Genomic DNA, 15,650 nt, shown 5'->3' with positions numbered 1-15,650 from the left:
CAGACAAGGGGAGGCTCATCTCCAGCCCAGCCCAGCCCACCCCAGCCCAGCCCACCCCACCCCATCCCAGGCCCCCCAGCAGCAACGCACGCACCAGCTGGTGGCCGGGCGTCCAGGCGTGCACTCGGTGGGCGGCGATGCCCATGCGGTAGGGCGCAGCCGGCACGCTGAGCAACGGCGGGCGGTGCGCGAGCAGCGGGCTACCCCGCACTTGCAGCAGGCAGGGGTCGGCGTCGCTGCCGCCGTGGGCGCCCGCCTGCTGCCCCGGCGGGGCGGGGGCCAGGAAGAATCGGTGGTAGGGGCCTGTGCCTGGCAGGGGCGCACGAAGGAAAGGCGAGGAGAAGCATGGGTGCAAGCAGTCGGGCGCACGCCTGCAAGAGCAGCGGCTGCTTCCAGCGGCACGCACCCGCCACGTTCATTGGGTACAGAGGCAGCATCGTCTCCACATCATCCATCTCCAGATCCAGCCAGGTGCCTGCACAGGAGCAGGGTTGCATCTCGCGGTGGCGGGTCTGGCGGGCGGCAGCGGTGTAAGAGGCAAGCCGGCAGCGGCGGCGGGCAACCCTAGGCAACCCTTCTGGCGCGCTCTCTGGAATCCGGCAGCTCACCTTGTTCAAGGAGGCCGGCCACAGCGTCCAAAACATGTTGCAAAGTGTGACATACGGGCTGCACGCTCACGCTCCGAGCGAATCCATTTCCCACCACCGTCAATTTGTGGGAGCAGTGGGGAACATTTAAAGCCATCTAGGCCTATCGGCGCCTGGTCGAGGCACATTGTGATCTCTGGGCACAGTTTGAGCCATGGGGAGCTGGTGGGCAAAGCCAGCCTGATGCAAGCGATTCGCATAAACAAGTGGTGGCGCAGATCAGGCCGGAACGCGTTTGACTCCATGGCCATCAGCGGCAGCAGGCGCAGCGTCAGCACGGCGCGGTACAGCGCCTGGTGGACGGCAGCTCAGCTAGCTGGTTCTCGTTGAATTTTTACAAGCCAGCACTTGAGGGAGGCACATACCTCACATGATTGATGATGGGTTAGTAAAATAAATAGCTGGATGGGACAGGCTAGTAGACGCTACGGTACGGCCACGCTTGAATGCAAGCGGCCGTTCGGGAGGGCAGTATCGTATGTAGTGCACACTTTGGGAGGGCCTCCATGGGCCATAGCACGGCGCCCATGCTGCAGACGTGGCTATTCCACGCCGTCGCAGGCGTGCGCCAGCCGGCAGCTTCACTCCTCCTCAGAGTCTGACCCCTCGTCGATGCGCCGCTGCCGCCGCGCCGCCTCGGCCCACTCGCCGCCCAGCAGGCACATGCACTCGCGCCACAGCGGCACGGGCAGCTTCAGGCACTGCTTGAGCACTAGCGTGCGGCTGCAGGCCGCCGGCTGCCAAGCGCCTCGGGAGATCTGCTGTTCCAGCTCGCCGGGCTTCCAGGAGCAGCAGCCGGCAAAGAAGCGGAAGTCGCTCTGTGGGGGGTCCAGGTGGGGCAGGCAGGCAGGTGAATCAGCGGCAGGCAGCCAGGCAGGCAAACGTTGACCTGGGGCCGCACACGCAACCACGAGCAAGGGCACTGACCAACAACAAAACAAACTCCCAGCCAGCCAGCCGGCCGGCCGGCCACCCGGGCCTGTCACGTGACCACAAGCACCCAGCCACCCAGCTCCGCCACGCTCTCTGACTCTCACACACACACAGCCGCACACAGACAGCACCCACCTGCGACAGCCCGCCCGTCGTCACCTCCACCACCGCCGCATTCTGGCCGCCGATGTAGATGCCCGGCACAACCTCCATGCAAGACTCCAGGCGGCGCTGGCCGTGCAACAGCGTGATGGCCTGCGCAGCGGCCAGGGCAGCAGTGGCAGTGGTGGTGGCGCGCACGCAACACACGCATCACAAACGTGCCCTAGACGGCACCAGCTGATGCCTCGCTGCCATCCTGGGGCTGCTACCCACACCACGCCGGCCACACGCGCGCGCGCCGCCACGACCGCCGCACCTGCTGCGCCTTGAAGCCGCCGCAGTAGAGGGGGCTGGCGCCAAAGGCCTCCCGCATGCTCTCCATGCCCTGCAGGGCGCAGCGGCAGCAGCAAGCGGCATGGCGTTTGCGCGGTGCACACCGCTGCCAGCACGTGTGAGGGCGCCTGGCCAGCAGGTGGCAGGGGGGGGCGGCCGTGCGGCGCAGGGGTGTCTCCGGGAAGCCGTGCACCGCTGCCGGCCACAGCGAGGGCTCACTCACCTCAACCGTCAGCGGCAGGCCGCCGCGGCCGCGCCCCATGTGCAGGCTGGTGGGTCGGTTCAGGATCAGGCCCAGGGTGCCCTGCTCGTCGTGGCGGATGATGAACACCACAGCCTGGAGGCGGGCGGGGGCACACGGTGGGGCGGGGTGGCGTGTCAGTGTGTGAGGGCTGGTGGGGCGGTGGCGTGGTGGTGAGTGTGCGCGTGGCGAGCAGGCCGGTGCGGCACACGGCTCGGGGCAGCCCAGGGAGGAGGTGCAGGTGCCGGCTGCCTCTGCCACCAGGCCAAACAAAACACGCTGCATGCCTGCGCGGGCGCCGGCCGGCGGCGCACCTGCCAGTACTCGTCGCCCAGCAGCTTGGGGGCGTCCAGGGTGGCCAGCAGCAGGCCGCCCACCTCGGCGGCGCCGGTGGCATGCGCCCACGTCTCCTCCAGCGCCAGCTCCGGGTTCTGCGGGCAAGCAGGGGGGCCGGTTGTGAGGAGGGCGGATGGCTACCCGGCTCAGGTGTGCAGCGCACAAAGGAGGGGAGGGAGCAGGCGGGTGTGGAGTTGCGGCGGCAGGCACACAGCGTGATGCATCCCCTCTGGAGACGGAGCTCGCCTGCGATTCGAGGAGCTGCAGGTTCTGCTGTGCCTGCCGCGCCGCCCAGCCCCTGCCCACGCCTGCAGCCATCCAGCGGCGGCAGCAGCGGCGGGAGGGGGTAAGTGGGCCTGGATTGTTGGCTGGTAAGTGATGTGGGGTGCTTGGGAACCACACATCGGCAGGACAGCAGGCCATGCGCCGCACCTTCGTCGGCAACTAGTTTTGCGCGGAACTCCCGCCAGTCTCCTGCAAGGGACATCAAGGCCCATCAGCCGCAGTGCTGCGGCGGCCAGCCAGCCAGCTAACCAAAAAAAGAGCATATGCCGAACGGCTACCGCTGCCCAGCCACGAGTCGGGCCAGCGCGGGTGCAGAACCACCGACGCAGCCTGGGCTGGCCGTGCGGCCGTGCAAACACGTCCATCATTGCCTGCTGCCCATACATCTCGTGCACTTGCCTAGCAATGCGGGCGGGGCATCGTCGTCGCCCCCCACTGCTGCTGCCACAACCGCTGCCCGGCGTCGTGCGGCGGGGTGGCGGAACCAACCACCCAGCACACTGCAGCCGGGTCCCGCCCGCTGCGCCGCTCCAGATGCCGCTCCAGGCTTGATGATTCGCTGCCAGGAAGTCCCGGGAGGCTGTAGGTCGCGGTTTGTGGTGCCCAAGGGTGAGCCACAAATCACCGCCAGCGCCATGGTGCAGTGAAGTCGACCCGAACCTACACCTGCAGGAAACAGGGGCGACTGATGGGGCCGGGGCTGTGAGTTGGGGGGTGTCCATGCTGTGTGCTGCGCTCAGGGCGCTAAGAAGGCACCGCGAATCGTGCAGGGGGGCTTGCTGGCCCCGCATTCATATGCATATGGATTTAATTACAACCTTTGGTCATTAAAAGGCCGCCAAATCGATCGGGGTGCAACCCTCAAAAGCCGGAGGCAAGGCACCCGTGCTTGGCGTGTGCCAAGACGCCCCCCTGGTCTGAGGCCAAAAACAGCCCCTCGCATCTCCCGATTGATTAATCATCCTGCTCTAGTCGCCTCCCGCCTTGTCTTGGAGCCCTTGTCGGCACCCGGTCCTTGCATCCCGGTGCTGCTTGCGCAAAGGTATCGGCCCCCAGGTGCTGGACCGCACACTCAGGGCACATAGGCGACCTGGATGGGGCGACAGGGCGCGCTCCCCGGGTGGTGCCCCGCCCTGGTGTTGTTGGCGGCGGCCGGCCTTGCGGCGGCGCAGCAGCCCGCAGCCAGCGGGCCCACGTACTACATTGCGGCAGATGTGGTGCAGTGGAACTATGCCCCATCGGGCGTGAACCTGTGCACAGGAGAGGAGTTTGTCGGTGAGTGTGCCGCGCACCGGCGGCGCCGCTGGCGACCTGCGTGCACGTCGCGGCGGCCGACTCTGTTCCGCCGCCACGCCCGGGTGTGCAGGCGACCCGTCGCTGTGGACCAAGCTGGGCGTGGGCAGTGTGTACTCCAAGGCGCAATACAGGCAGTACACTGACGCCACCTTCCAGGTGCGTGGCTGGCCCGGAGCGGGCGTGGCCGCCTGCTGCGCTGCGCACAGCGTGCGCCAGGCGTGCGCCGCCGCAGCGCGTGCACGCACCTGCTGGGGGCGCCACCTCCACCGTGCCCCGCGCTTGCTCGCCTCTCGCCCGCCTCTCGCTGCCCGCAGACGCTGGTGCCCAAGCCCGCCTCCGAGGTGCACACAGGCGTGCTGGGGCCGGTGCTGCGCGCCTCGGTGGGCCACGTGTTGACCGTGGTGCTGAAGAACAACCTGGGCTTCCCGGTCAACCTGGAGCCGGCAGGCGTGCAGCCCGAGGTGGCAGCCGGCGGCGACGCGGCGGCGGCGCTGGCCCGCGCCGTGGCGCCCGGCGCCAACGCCACCTACCGCTGGCTGGTGCCCGCCAGCATGGGCCCCCAGGACATGGAGCCGACAGCCAAGCTGTGGCTGTACAGGTGGGGCTGGCTGCCTGGCTGGTGGGGGGGCTGCAGCAGCAGCAGGTTGCGTGCTGGCGGCGGCAGGCTGCAGCGGGGCGACATGTTTGCGGCGGGGCAGCAGGGCGGGGGCCGTGGCGTGGCTGCTGCTACGGTGCATGTAAGGCCTCCTCGAGCTGCCGCAGCTGAAACGGTTCCTGCACATGCTTGCGCGGCTGTGATTGTCTGCCGCGCAGGTCCACCGTGGACTTGGTGGCCGATGCCAACGCGGGGCTGGTGGGCCCGCTGCTCGTCAGGTGCGGCTCCTGGCTGCCGCGCTGGGCAGCCAGCCAGGGCGCCGCTCGGGCCTGGGCGGTCCCACACGCCTCGCGCCGCGGCCTGTGGTCGCTGTCATTTTTCCTGCTGCATATCACCCGCGCCTCAGCAATTCTCCTGCTGCCTGATCACCCCAGACTCTGCCCCGCCCTGCCCCTTGCCCGTCTAACCCCGCCCTCTTCTGCCTGCCCCCTGCCTCCCGCCCGCGCAGCAACACGCCCGAGGTCAACACTGGCGACGTGGCGGCGGGGCAGCCTCTGGACATCATCACCGTGCTGCAGGTGCTGGACGAAAACGCCAGCCCCTTTTTGGAGGCCAACTTGGCCAACCGCACGGCGGCGCAGATGGGCGTGACCGAGGCGGGCCTGGCGGAGGGCAACCTCATGCACGCCATCAATGGCTACGTCTTCTGCAACACCCCCGGCATGGAGATGACGCAGGGCCAGCAGTGAGTTTTCCCGCGCGGGGAGGCGCGCCCGGCTGGCGGCGGCGTGGCTTTGCCTGGCCTGCATATGCACAGCCGCCGTGGCGTGAGGGGATGGATGCTTTCGAGGCGGCTCTGCCCGGGTGCGCGCGCTCCCCGCCCGCCTCGTGCTGATGCCGTGCCGCTCCGGGCCGGTGCGCTGCAGGGTGCGGTGGCACATGGGCAGCGTGGGCACCGAAGTCGACATGCACAACCTCCACCTCCACGGCAACACCTTCCTCAAGTGAGTGTGGCCCGGCCTGGCTCTGCCTGGCCTTGCAACTGAGTGTAGCCGCGCCTGGCTTGGCCCAACGCCTGGGCGCTTGCGCGGCCAGCCTGGCATGTGCCGCGCCCCCCTCCCTTCCTGGTTTCCGACCCCGCCGCCCTCCTTGCCCCTGCCCCCTTGGGCTGGAGCAAACGGCCACCGCGCCAACCACCTGCCCATGATCCCGGGCACGGCGCGCACCTGGCATTTCCCCACAGACAACGCCGGCTTTGGGCCCATGACCTGCCACTGGGGCGACCCCTTTAAGGCCGGCATGAAGGCAATGTACCAGGTCAACCCGGGGAACGGCATGGAGACGCTGGGCGGCGTGCGGCCCTCGGGCACCGTCAGGTGGGCGCCGCTCGGCCGCCGCGCAGCCGGGCGCCGCCCGCAAAGATCACCGCGCACGCATGCGGCAGCGGCGCCGGGCGCCGCCGCCTCCCGCTCCCCGCCCGCCCCTGCCCTCAGCACCTGGCGCCTGCCCCTCACTTTCCTCCTGCCCTCCCTCCCTGCTCCCGCCCACTGCAGGACGTATTACGTTGAGGCGGAGGAGGTGGAGTGGGACTACGCGCCGCGTGGCGGCGACTACTGCACCGGCTCCCTGCTGCCCTGGACCGAGGAGCAGGAGGTGTTCACCGAGGCCAACCACCTGAGCCCCGGCAGCAAGTGAGCAGGCGGGCGTGCACGTGCGGCATGCAGCACACTGTGCCACGCTGTGTGTGCAGAAAGGCAGATGCCTGCAGCCGGGATCCCGGGCGTCCCGGGCATGCACCCCACCGTCGTCCTCACACCGCCTCCCTGCTGCCTGGCCTGGCGGTACAGGCTGATGAAGGCGCAGTACATCGAGTACACCGACGACACCTTCACCACCAAGAAGCCGGTCAGGTGGGGCTGGCGGCATATGGGCCCCTGCATGCGCCCGCGCTTCTCCTCAACCTCTGCCCCCATCCCCATGTGCGGCCGTGCTTGCCCCGTCCTCTGCGTGACGCCGCGCCGCCCCGCGCCGCCCCGGGCTTTCTTTCTCCCCGCAGCGCTTCCGACGCCTACCTGGGCCTGCTGGGCCCCATCATCCGCGCCGAGGTGGGGGATACGATCCAGGTGGTGTTCAAGAACAGCCTGCGCTTCCCCGCCACCATGCACCCGCACGGCGTGGCGTACCTTAAGAACTCAGAGGGATCGCCCTACTTTGATGGCACCATGGGTGGGTGGCATGCGGCGGACGCGAGGGATGCCGTGCCTGGGTGCCCGGCCTAGTGTTTGGGGATGAGGCCGTCGATCCGAGCGCAGGTCTGCAGCTGGCTGGCGCCCGGCCAGGCACTGCGCTGGGCGCCTGGGCATCGACGTGCCACGCGCTGGCTGCTGTGGCTGCTGCAGGGGCCGACAGGGATGACGACCACGTGCAGCCGGGCACCACCTACACCTACACCTGGCAGGCACGCAGGAGCACGCGCCCAGCTGGCAGCAGCTGTGGGAGGGCATGGGGCCCGGGGCAGCGCTCGGGAGCGGCGGCTGTCTCCGCGCCCCTTCCCCTCGCCCCTCACACCCGTCTGTGTGCTGGGCTGCGTGTGGCGTTGTGCAGGTGGCAGAGACTTCTGGGCCCGGCCCTGCAGACCTCTCCAACATCGTCTGGATGTACCACTCCCACACCAGTGAGCCGCTGCATGTACCACTCTCGACCTTGCCTCGCCTGCATCCGGCCGCGCTTCCCTGCACCTGGCCTGCGCCTAGGCTGCATCTGCCCTGCAACTGGCCTGCACCTCCCTGCCCATGCACCGCTTCCGAACTGCTGCCCGCTCCTGCGCCGCCGTGCAGACGAGGTGGAAGATGTTTATGCGGGCCTGGTGGGCGCGCTGGTGATTGGGCGCAAGGGCTCGCTCAAGGCAGACCTCACAGCTCAGGATGTGGACAAGTGAGTCGGGCCGGGCGGCGGGCGGGTGCAGCCTGGTCGTGCACAACGGCCACCCCCGTGCCCTGCCCCATGCATTCTCCCCTTGCTCCATGCATGCTTCCCTGGTTGGCTGCGCCTTGCCCTGCCCCCTACCACTCACGGCTGCCTGAGTGTGCTCCCGCCTGCCTGCCTGCCTGCCCGCCCTCAGGAAGGTGGTGCTGCTGTTCATGGTGTCGAACGAGGTGCACTCGCTGTATGCCGACGTCAACGCCCAGGAGATGGGCTTCACCAGCATCGAGGGTGAGCCGCCGGGCGGGCGCTCCGCGCAGCGGCCCGCATCTGGCCGCCAAGCGTCGCCCAGATGATGGGAAGCGCTGGGCTTTGCGCCCTGCCCGCCCACCTGGCTGCATGCCAGTGCGTGGCTCCGCGGGGGCTGCCGAGCGTGCCCTGGGCGCGCCAGGGCAGCCACCCCATGGGCGCCAAACATACGCAGGTTCTCACTCCCGTGCCGCTGCCCCGCTTGCCGTGCAGCCTGGGAGTCTGTCGCGGAGGCGGCGTACAACGCGCAGGCGGCCACCGACCAGCAGCTGGCGCTGCAGGAGGAGCAGCTGCAGCAGCAGGCGGCCGGCACCGCGGCCGCCGCCGCGGCCGCCAACCAGACAGCGGCCGCGGGCCGGCGCCTGGCGCGGCTGCGTCGCCGGCTGCTGGAGGAGGAGGAGGAGGAGGAGGGGTACGAGGAGCCCATGCTGAAGCACGGCATCAACGGTAGGCTTGGTTGCGGCCTGCCGCTGTCCTGCCCAGCAACAGCCAGACAGCTGGGAGGCGCCAACAGCAGCCTAGCTTGCAGCCTGCTCCATCTCTGCCTTGCTGCGCTCGAGCCCTCCATCAGCTGGAGCATGCGCGCTGACTTGTACCCCCTCTTGGTCCGTTCCGTACCGCCTGCAGGCTACCTGTACTGCAACATGCCACAGCTCACCTTCACCCAGGGCGAGAAAGTGCGGTTCCACATACTGGCGCTGGGCACAGAGGGTGCGTAGGGCTGCCCCCCCAGTGCGCTGCTCATGCACAGCATTGTCCAGTCGTGGGCTCCCCGGAGCTGGCAGCCGCTGGCACTCAACCTGAATTTGCCGTGCTGGACCTTGATGCATCTGTGTGTGTCCCCGCCTGCAGTGGACATGCACACACCCAACTTTGTGGGGCAGTCGCTCCAGGTAGACAACCAGCGCAGCTCCGCCATCGGGTGAGCGCGAAAGAAACCTGCCTGGCACGCTTGGCACGGCGCGCCGTGCGTTGCCAGCCCTTGCGTTCGCCGATGCCAGGCAGCCATGGAGCATGACTCACACGCCCCGCTGCCTGCACTCCTCGCCTGGTTCGCCTCGTCCACCTGGGGCGCCTCCACGCCGGACTGCCTCCTGACCTGCTCCCGGCCTCTTCTACCCCCGCCTGCCTGCCTGCCTGCCCCGCGCAGCCTGATGCCCGGCGCCATGCACAGCGTGGACATTGTGATGGCCAACCCCGGCATCTCCACAGTGCAGTGCCGCGTGGCCGACCACATCAGCGCAGGTGGGCCCCATTTCGCTGCTGCTTCCTCGGCCTTCCTTGCCACAGCGAAGCGCCTCCCATCGCTGCCTTGGTGACACCTTGTCCCCAGCACACCCTGCGCTTATGTCCCTGGCACTTTCCACGCCTCGGGATCGCCGCTGCTTGGTGCACCGCACCCAGGCAAGTGCGGCTTGACGACTGGCCGCGCCGGCTTGTGCTCTGCTGCCTGCAGGCATGCAAGCCGTGGTCAAGGTGCTTGCTTCTGAGGAAGTGGCGGAGGCACAGGACACCACCGCCGCCGCCACCACCGTGCGCCGCTACTTCATTGCTGCCGAGGAGGTGGAGTGGGACTATGTGCCGCTGGGCATTGATGGCTGCACCAACAGCGCCTTTGGGTGAGGCGCACGGCCGCCCGGGGGGTGTAGCAGGCGGCTGGCGGGCGGCAGAAGGCAGCTGTGGTCGTGGAGGGCTGCTGCTGCCACCCCACATCACCATGCATGCCGCTGGGATGCAGTTCGCGTCCACAGCGCAGCCACAGCCGCGCCGCTCATGCCAGCAGCCCCTGACGCCACCCCTGCTCCTGGCGCTGCTGCTTGCTGCGGCGCAGGCCTGACGCGGAAGTGTTTGTGGCGCGCACCGCCGGCAGCATCGGCAGCAACTTCACCAAGGCGCAGTACAAGCAGTACACCGATGCCACCTTCACCACCCCCGTGGAGCAGCCCGCGTGGCAGGGCATCCTGGGTCCCACGCTGGTCACAGAGGTGGGGCAGGCGCTGGAGATTGTGTTCCAGAACAGACTGGACCTTCCAGCCAACCTCATGCTCGACGGCGGCCTGGAGCTGCTGCCCGCGGGCGCCGACGGCAAGGACGTGTCGCTGGTGGCCCCTGTGGCCCCCGGCGGCAACGCCACCTACCGCTACTACGTGCCCGAGAGGTGGGCTAGGGGCGGTGCAGCAGCGGCTGGGAGCAGCGCGTCCGGGCGCCGGGCCTGGCTGGCAGCCCGCTGTCAGCACTGGCGGTCCTCAATGCCTCCCCGCTGACCTGCCTCCTCCCGTCCTCCCGCTGGGTCCTGCACGTGCGCTGCAGTGCCGGACCCGCCAGCGAAGACCTGAGCACCGTCGCCTATGTGTACACCTCATCGGTCGACCTGGTGGCGCACCCCAACGCGGGCCTGGTGGGCGTGCTGGTGGTGGGCTCTCCCGGCACCTTCACGGGGTGAGTACCGCTGAGTACTGCTGAGTACCGCTGAGGGCCTGCCGGGCTGCCTGCCATGCCTGCCTGCACTTCTGCCTGCCTGCTTGCTCGCAAAACGAGCTGCATGTGTGCACAGAGAGCTGGCTCGCTGGCGGCGCCTTCCCCTGCCTCACCTTGCGTCGCTCCCGCCGCGCGCCGCTCCCGCTGCAGGGCGGACAGCAAGGCCGGCGACCTGCCGCAGGGCGTGGATGCCATGGTGCCGCTGCTGTTCACCATTTTGAACGAGGCGGTCAGCCCGTACCTGCAGCAGAACCTGGAGGCTGCGGGGCTGGGCGTGGCTGCCACCTACGAACGTGAGCAGGGGCCTGGGCGGCTGGCAGTCACGCCATGCTACGCCGTGCCGTGCTGTGCCATGCCATCCTGTGCCTTGCCATGTCGACCATGCCATGCTGTGCCGTGCCATGCTGTGCCTGCTGTGCCCCTCCTGGCCCTGCTTCACTCCCTGCCTCTCCCCCGCCGCCGTGCAGCTGTGTGGGGCGAGTCCAACCTCAAGCACGCCATCAACGGCTACCTCTACTGCAACCTGCCCGGCCTGGAGGCGGTGCGCGGCTCCACCCTGCGCCTCCTGCTGGTGGGCATGGGCTCAGAGGCCGACATGCACAGCCCCGTGTTCACGGGGCAGGTGCTGCGCTCCAAGTCGGCGGCCTACCAGACGGCAGAGCTGATGCCCACGGTGACGCGGGTGGTGGATGTGGAGGCGCAGCAGGCGGGCACCTGGCCCGTCTACTGTGTGGTGCATGACCACTTCTCCGCCGGCATGCGGGCCAACCTGGTGGTGCAGTAGGCCGAGGCAGGCACGGTGGGCTTGTGGCTGGGGCCGGACGCAGCCTGCTGCCCAGCCTGAGCCGCCGGCGCTCGGCCTGCAGATGGCTGCCTGGGCCGTGCATGCCCTTGCATACATTCTTTCAGCCTGCTCGAGGCCTTTGCTTTCCCTGCCCTCATTTTTCCTGCTCCTTATTACCCTGTGAGCGTTACCAAATGAAACCCACGTTTTTCTCTTTCCAGGCCTGAGCCCTGGTGCACTGCTGCGCGCTGCTGCCTTGCGCAGACAGAGGGCCAGCCTCCGCCTCTGTTTGCATGTCCCGCTCTCACTCCCCTGTTGCAATACGCACAGTGCTGAGCTTCCTTGCTCCTGTTTGATGCTTGCTGTTAGATTTTGAAACAAACAGTAATCATCAAGAATATGACCAGACGATGATAGCTGCCTGATGATGTGCCAGCGTGGGTTGGTAAAGCAAGATAGTGCAATGCTGTTCTTGTGCCGCTCGGGGTGAAATGGTGGTGCTCTTCTTGGGGCTTGTGCCTGATCAAAAGGTTGATCAGATGAACTTAACAAAGACCCTGTCGCCGCGCACATCCACAGGATACACGGGCAGATCCTCTGGCTCCGACTTGTCCTGCAGGGAACAGCCCAAGTTAGCCTGTCAGTATCGCCTCTCAGGTGCACATTAAATGGGGAGGGTAGGCCATCGTGTATGGAGCATCTCCCACTCCGCTCCCTCAACCTACCTTCAAGCCGCCCAACACCTTCCTGGCCAGGGTGTTCTTCGGGCACCACGACAGCACCTTGCCGCTCGCCAGGTCGTACACGGTTCCATCCAGCGGGACCTCCACTGCGGCAGGGAGGTGGGGCCGGTTGTGGTGGTATTCTGGGGTCAGGAGGCCCCACCCCCACTACCACCGCCACCACCACCAGACATGCACATTCAGGCGCACGCACCTGCCGGCTTGCCCTTGACGCTCAGGATGTTGGCGTCTGCCAGCGGGTACTTGTAGGCGGTGCTGTTGGCGTCGGTGGCATAGATTGTGTCCTCCACCTGCAATGGGGTGGGTGGGGCGAGAGGGGTGGGGCAGCGTGGCTGAGATGCAAGTAGCTGGGGGCATGCCACAAACCCAGCCACAACCCCAGCCGACTGCCCTGCGACATGACAGGCCATGCATGCACACGCGCACAGCCAGGCACGTGCCTTGTACAGGCACACGGCGCGGCCTGTGGCCAGGATCAGGGGCTTGATGGGCTTGCTGAGGAAGGTGGTCGCCGGGTCGACGCCGGGCATCTCCACCCAGCCGTCGGCTTCGGGGGCTGCTCCCGCGCTGCCCCCCTGCTGGCCCGCCTCCTTCTCCAGGTAGCGAGCAAGCCTGGGCTGCTGCAGGGCAGCAAGGACAGGTGAGGCGGGCGGGCAGTGGACTGGTGGGCACAGTGCGGCCGCCGGAGCTGCGGCCATGCACGGCGGCAGAGGGAGGTTGACGCAGAGGGTGCGGAGCCGCCAGGCGAAAGCGGGCAACTGTGTCTGCCATGATGGCATCGAAACAAGTCAGTATCACACGAAACAAACCAGACCCACCTTTTTGCTGCTGCTGCTGCTGCCGCTCGTCTTCTGCGGCGTGCTGCCGAAGCCCAAGCCGGCGACGACAACCAGCCGCAGCCGTTGCCGCCCACCCGCCCATCGTACTTGTGCCACGGGCCCAGGGGCCGCGGTTCCCAGGACACACTGCGACATCGAATTTTGCTTCTGGCCGGCGTGGAGGCGGAATGCGTGGTGTGGTCCGCAGCAGACACACGCCTCCAGCGACTGTGAGCGCGGCGGTGGTGGTCGGGCAGCAACTTTAGCTGTGCAGAGTATGTGCCACAGTTGCATGCAGCGATGGGTGGGAGCCTCCCGCCCTGCCGCCGCCAAGTAGGCGCATGTTCTGCCCCATCAAGTTGATGGTCCTCTGGGCCAGGATATGAGCTCGTACACGCCCACATGTAGTTGATGCGAAGTGCTGGCATGATGCAGGGACTTGCTGTGACGCATAGGGCGTGACCCGTTTGGTCAGCGCTACGCCCTGCGCTGAAGCCGGCTCCATTTCCCACCAATTGCTGTCTGCAGCTCTCTTGAAACGCTCTGTCGAAATCCTGTGCATTACATCCATTGGTGATCCTGCATGAGGCTGCAGCCATGCTGGGACGAGCACTTCCAGGCGTCGGCAGGACGGCTGGAGGCGGCGAGGCGGGACAAGAAAGTGGCGACCAAATTGCTGAAGCCTTGATCGTTGCCGTCCCGAGGCTGAATCGTGTGTTCATCCGCAGCAGCGGAGCCTCGCTGTGGAGCAGAATTTTGACCTCCTCTGACTGATCGAGTGTCAGACCGGGCTGAATTTTGCCAGATTCAGCTCCAGCGCACGCATCCTGCCACTCAAGTCGGCCGCAAACGTGCAACAGCGGGGTGGGTGCCGCCATCGCCTGCCCCAGCGTCTCCCCCGAAATGTCCTGCGCTTCTGGCAAACCCGCTCTGACCCCAATTCTGCTCACCATGCAGGAACGATGGCGTCCTCGCTGCACCAGCGCAGCAGCGGGAAGGGTGCCTCGGCCGCTGCCGCCCCTGCTCCCGCCGCTGCCGCTGCCGACGACAACGGCCCGCCTAAGGCCAGGCTGCGCGGAGCGATTCACCACTATGCCGTGTTCGTGGCGGCCGCTGTGGGCATTCTCCTAGTGCTAGACGCCCAGTCGCCAACAGCCCGGTGGGGCTGCATCGTGTACACCCTTAGCACCACCGGTGAGCGAGGAGTGGGCCTGCTTTGATGGGCCGGGGTTTGATAGAGCCCGTCCTACGCCTCGCTCGCTGCTGACCTCTCTCCCTGCCCCCTTGTTGCCATCTCTCCCCCTGCAGCCATGTTTGGCACCAGCGCCATGTACCACCGCCCCTCCTGGGGGCCCAAGGCGCGGCAGGTGATGCGGCGGCTGGACCACGCCGCCATTTTCCTGCTCATCGCAGGCACCAACACCCCGCTGGCGCTGCTGGCGCTGGACTCCACGCAGGCAGGCGGCTGCCTGGCTGGCTGGCATGCCGCGGCTGGGCAGGGGCTGGGCGGGCAGCAATGCAGGGTCAGGACCCGAAGCTGCCTGCCTGCCTTCTTCGTCACTCTGCCCACCGGCCGGCCGGCCACCCCTGTCGCCCCGACTGTTCCGACACGTCACCGCTCCTCCCACCCTGCCCGCCTGCCCCGCAGTCCTTTAGGCTGCTGGCGCTGGTGTGGGGCGGCGCGCTGGCAGGCATCGCACAGTGCCTCTTCTTCTCGCATGCGCCCAAGGCGGTGGCGGCCACGCTGTATGTGGCGCTGGGGTGGGCGGTGCTGCCCTTTGCGCGGCAGTACCACGACGCCCTGGAGGGGCTGGATGTGGGCCTCATCGTGGCGGGGGGCGTCATCTACAGCCTGGGGGTGAGCCGGGGCGGGATGTGTGTAATTGGTGATTGGTTGACTGGTAAATTGATCATTCATTCCTTTTGTGCCGTCGTGCGGGCCAGCCAGAGCGGGCCAAGCCCGAGCCCGCACGATGGCATGCATGCGCCGGCTGCTGCTGCTGCTGCCCGCACGCCGTGCGCACCTTGCCTGCATGCCGCCGGCTGAGCTTCCCCCGCGCTGCGCTGCGCTGCAGGCGGTTGTGTATGCGCTCAAGTGGCCCGACCCGGTGCCCCACGTCTTCGGCTACCACGAGGTCTTCCACTGCTTTGTCACGCTGGCCGCCCTGCTGCACTTTGCCGCCGTGTACCGAGTGGTGAACTCGCCGCCGCTGATGCGCGGCACCCTGAGCGCTCTGTCGCACTCCGCCAACTCGGCGGCGCTGCTGACGCCGCACGGCAGCAGCCCCTGAGCGCTGGCGTGCGCTGCCAGCGCAGCGGCGGCAGGTGTTGTGCCACTTCCCGCTCCCCTCACCCCCTTGTTGTTCCTGGCTGCTCATCCCTGCCGAGCCTTTCCTACATCATACCTGCCCAACCCTTACCTGCCTGCTTGCTGCTGCTGCATGATGCCCTGCCAAGATGCCCTGAACCAATGATGCCGGACCTAGCAGTTTTCTGTTGCAAAGGAAAGGAATGAAAGCCTGTAACCCCCTGACATAGCCAGCGCGGGCTCTGAATGGCAGGGGTTGGGATGGCGGCTTCATGCGCTTCATGCGCCGGCGCTCGGCACCAGCGGCGTCACGTGCGCTGCCGCTTGGCGCGGCGCCCGCTGCCGCTGCTCTCCCCCGCCATCACGCTTTCCAGCTGGCCCATAGAGAAGTCATCCTCTGACACCAGCTCCACGCTGCCATCCTCGTCGCTGCTCTCCTCCTCAGAGCTGCTCTCATCCTCCTCCTCATCATCATCAGACTCCTCCTCCTCTGCCTCCGCCTCATTCTGGCCGGCGCCGG

At 67.6% G+C, this 15,650-nt stretch overlaps 5 protein-coding genes across 5 annotated transcripts in view; 2 read left to right on the top strand and 3 right to left on the bottom strand.

Moving 5' to 3' along the window:
- CHLNCDRAFT_136176 (hypothetical protein) overlaps positions 1–644 on the bottom strand; it is a gene marked incomplete at both ends in the record, with an annotated part of 2,335 nt that extends 1,691 nt beyond the window's left edge. The window contains 3 exons of the mRNA XM_005845978.1: positions 95–309; positions 407–512; positions 609–644. Of these exons, the coding sequence (XP_005846040.1) occupies positions 95–309; positions 407–512; positions 609–644 (357 nt within the window). The remainder of the gene's footprint in view (positions 1–94; positions 310–406; positions 513–608) is intronic.
- Positions 645–1,228: 584 nt separating this feature from the next.
- Positions 1,229–3,079, bottom strand: CHLNCDRAFT_53450 (hypothetical protein; the record flags this gene model as incomplete). The annotated part of the gene is made up of 7 exons (XM_005845977.1): positions 1,229–1,465; positions 1,716–1,835; positions 1,999–2,067; positions 2,239–2,352; positions 2,571–2,687; positions 2,899–2,900; positions 3,025–3,079. 7 exons carry the CDS (start codon positions 3,077–3,079, stop codon positions 1,229–1,231), a joined length of 714 nt encoding a protein of 237 aa, XP_005846039.1.
- A 753-nt stretch (positions 3,080–3,832) lies between these two features.
- CHLNCDRAFT_58397 (hypothetical protein) lies at positions 3,833–11,661 on the top strand. Its single transcript, XM_005846110.1, has 23 exons — positions 3,833–4,152; positions 4,244–4,329; positions 4,488–4,771; positions 4,987–5,046; positions 5,277–5,513; positions 5,695–5,772; positions 5,821–6,144; positions 6,322–6,459; positions 6,616–6,678; positions 6,825–6,994; positions 7,168–7,226; positions 7,373–7,442; positions 7,606–7,702; positions 7,890–7,981; positions 8,213–8,446; positions 8,627–8,710; positions 8,852–8,921; positions 9,150–9,244; positions 9,456–9,618; positions 9,831–10,157; positions 10,310–10,438; positions 10,628–10,770; positions 10,945–11,661. Exons 1-23 carry the CDS (start codon positions 3,972–3,974, stop codon positions 11,259–11,261), a joined length of 3,501 nt encoding a protein of 1,166 aa, XP_005846172.1. The 5' UTR covers positions 3,833–3,971; the 3' UTR covers positions 11,262–11,661.
- A 135-nt stretch (positions 11,662–11,796) lies between these two features.
- Positions 11,797–12,978, bottom strand: CHLNCDRAFT_136172 (hypothetical protein; the record flags this gene model as incomplete). Its single annotated transcript, XM_005845976.1, has 5 exons — positions 11,797–11,874; positions 11,987–12,090; positions 12,198–12,294; positions 12,460–12,624; positions 12,823–12,978. The coding sequence occupies 5 exons, from the start codon at positions 12,976–12,978 to the stop codon at positions 11,797–11,799; spliced, it is 600 nt and encodes a 199-aa protein (XP_005846038.1).
- Positions 12,979–13,784: 806 nt separating this feature from the next.
- On the top strand, positions 13,785–15,354 carry CHLNCDRAFT_36267 (hypothetical protein; the record flags this gene model as incomplete). The annotated part of the gene is made up of 4 exons (XM_005846109.1): positions 13,785–14,016; positions 14,131–14,345; positions 14,471–14,680; positions 14,898–15,354. The coding sequence occupies 4 exons, from the start codon at positions 13,785–13,787 to the stop codon at positions 15,111–15,113; spliced, it is 873 nt and encodes a 290-aa protein (XP_005846171.1). The 3' UTR covers positions 15,114–15,354.
- Positions 15,355–15,650: the final 296 nt, after the last annotated feature.

This window comes from Chlorella variabilis (assembly GCF_000147415.1).
Source record: "Chlorella variabilis unplaced genomic scaffold CHLNCscaffold_15, whole genome shotgun sequence".
NCBI lineage: Eukaryota > Viridiplantae > Chlorophyta > Trebouxiophyceae > Chlorellales > Chlorellaceae > Chlorella > Chlorella variabilis.
The sequence above is the reverse complement of the archived record's forward strand: the minus strand, read 5'-3'. Positions and strand labels throughout refer to the sequence as shown.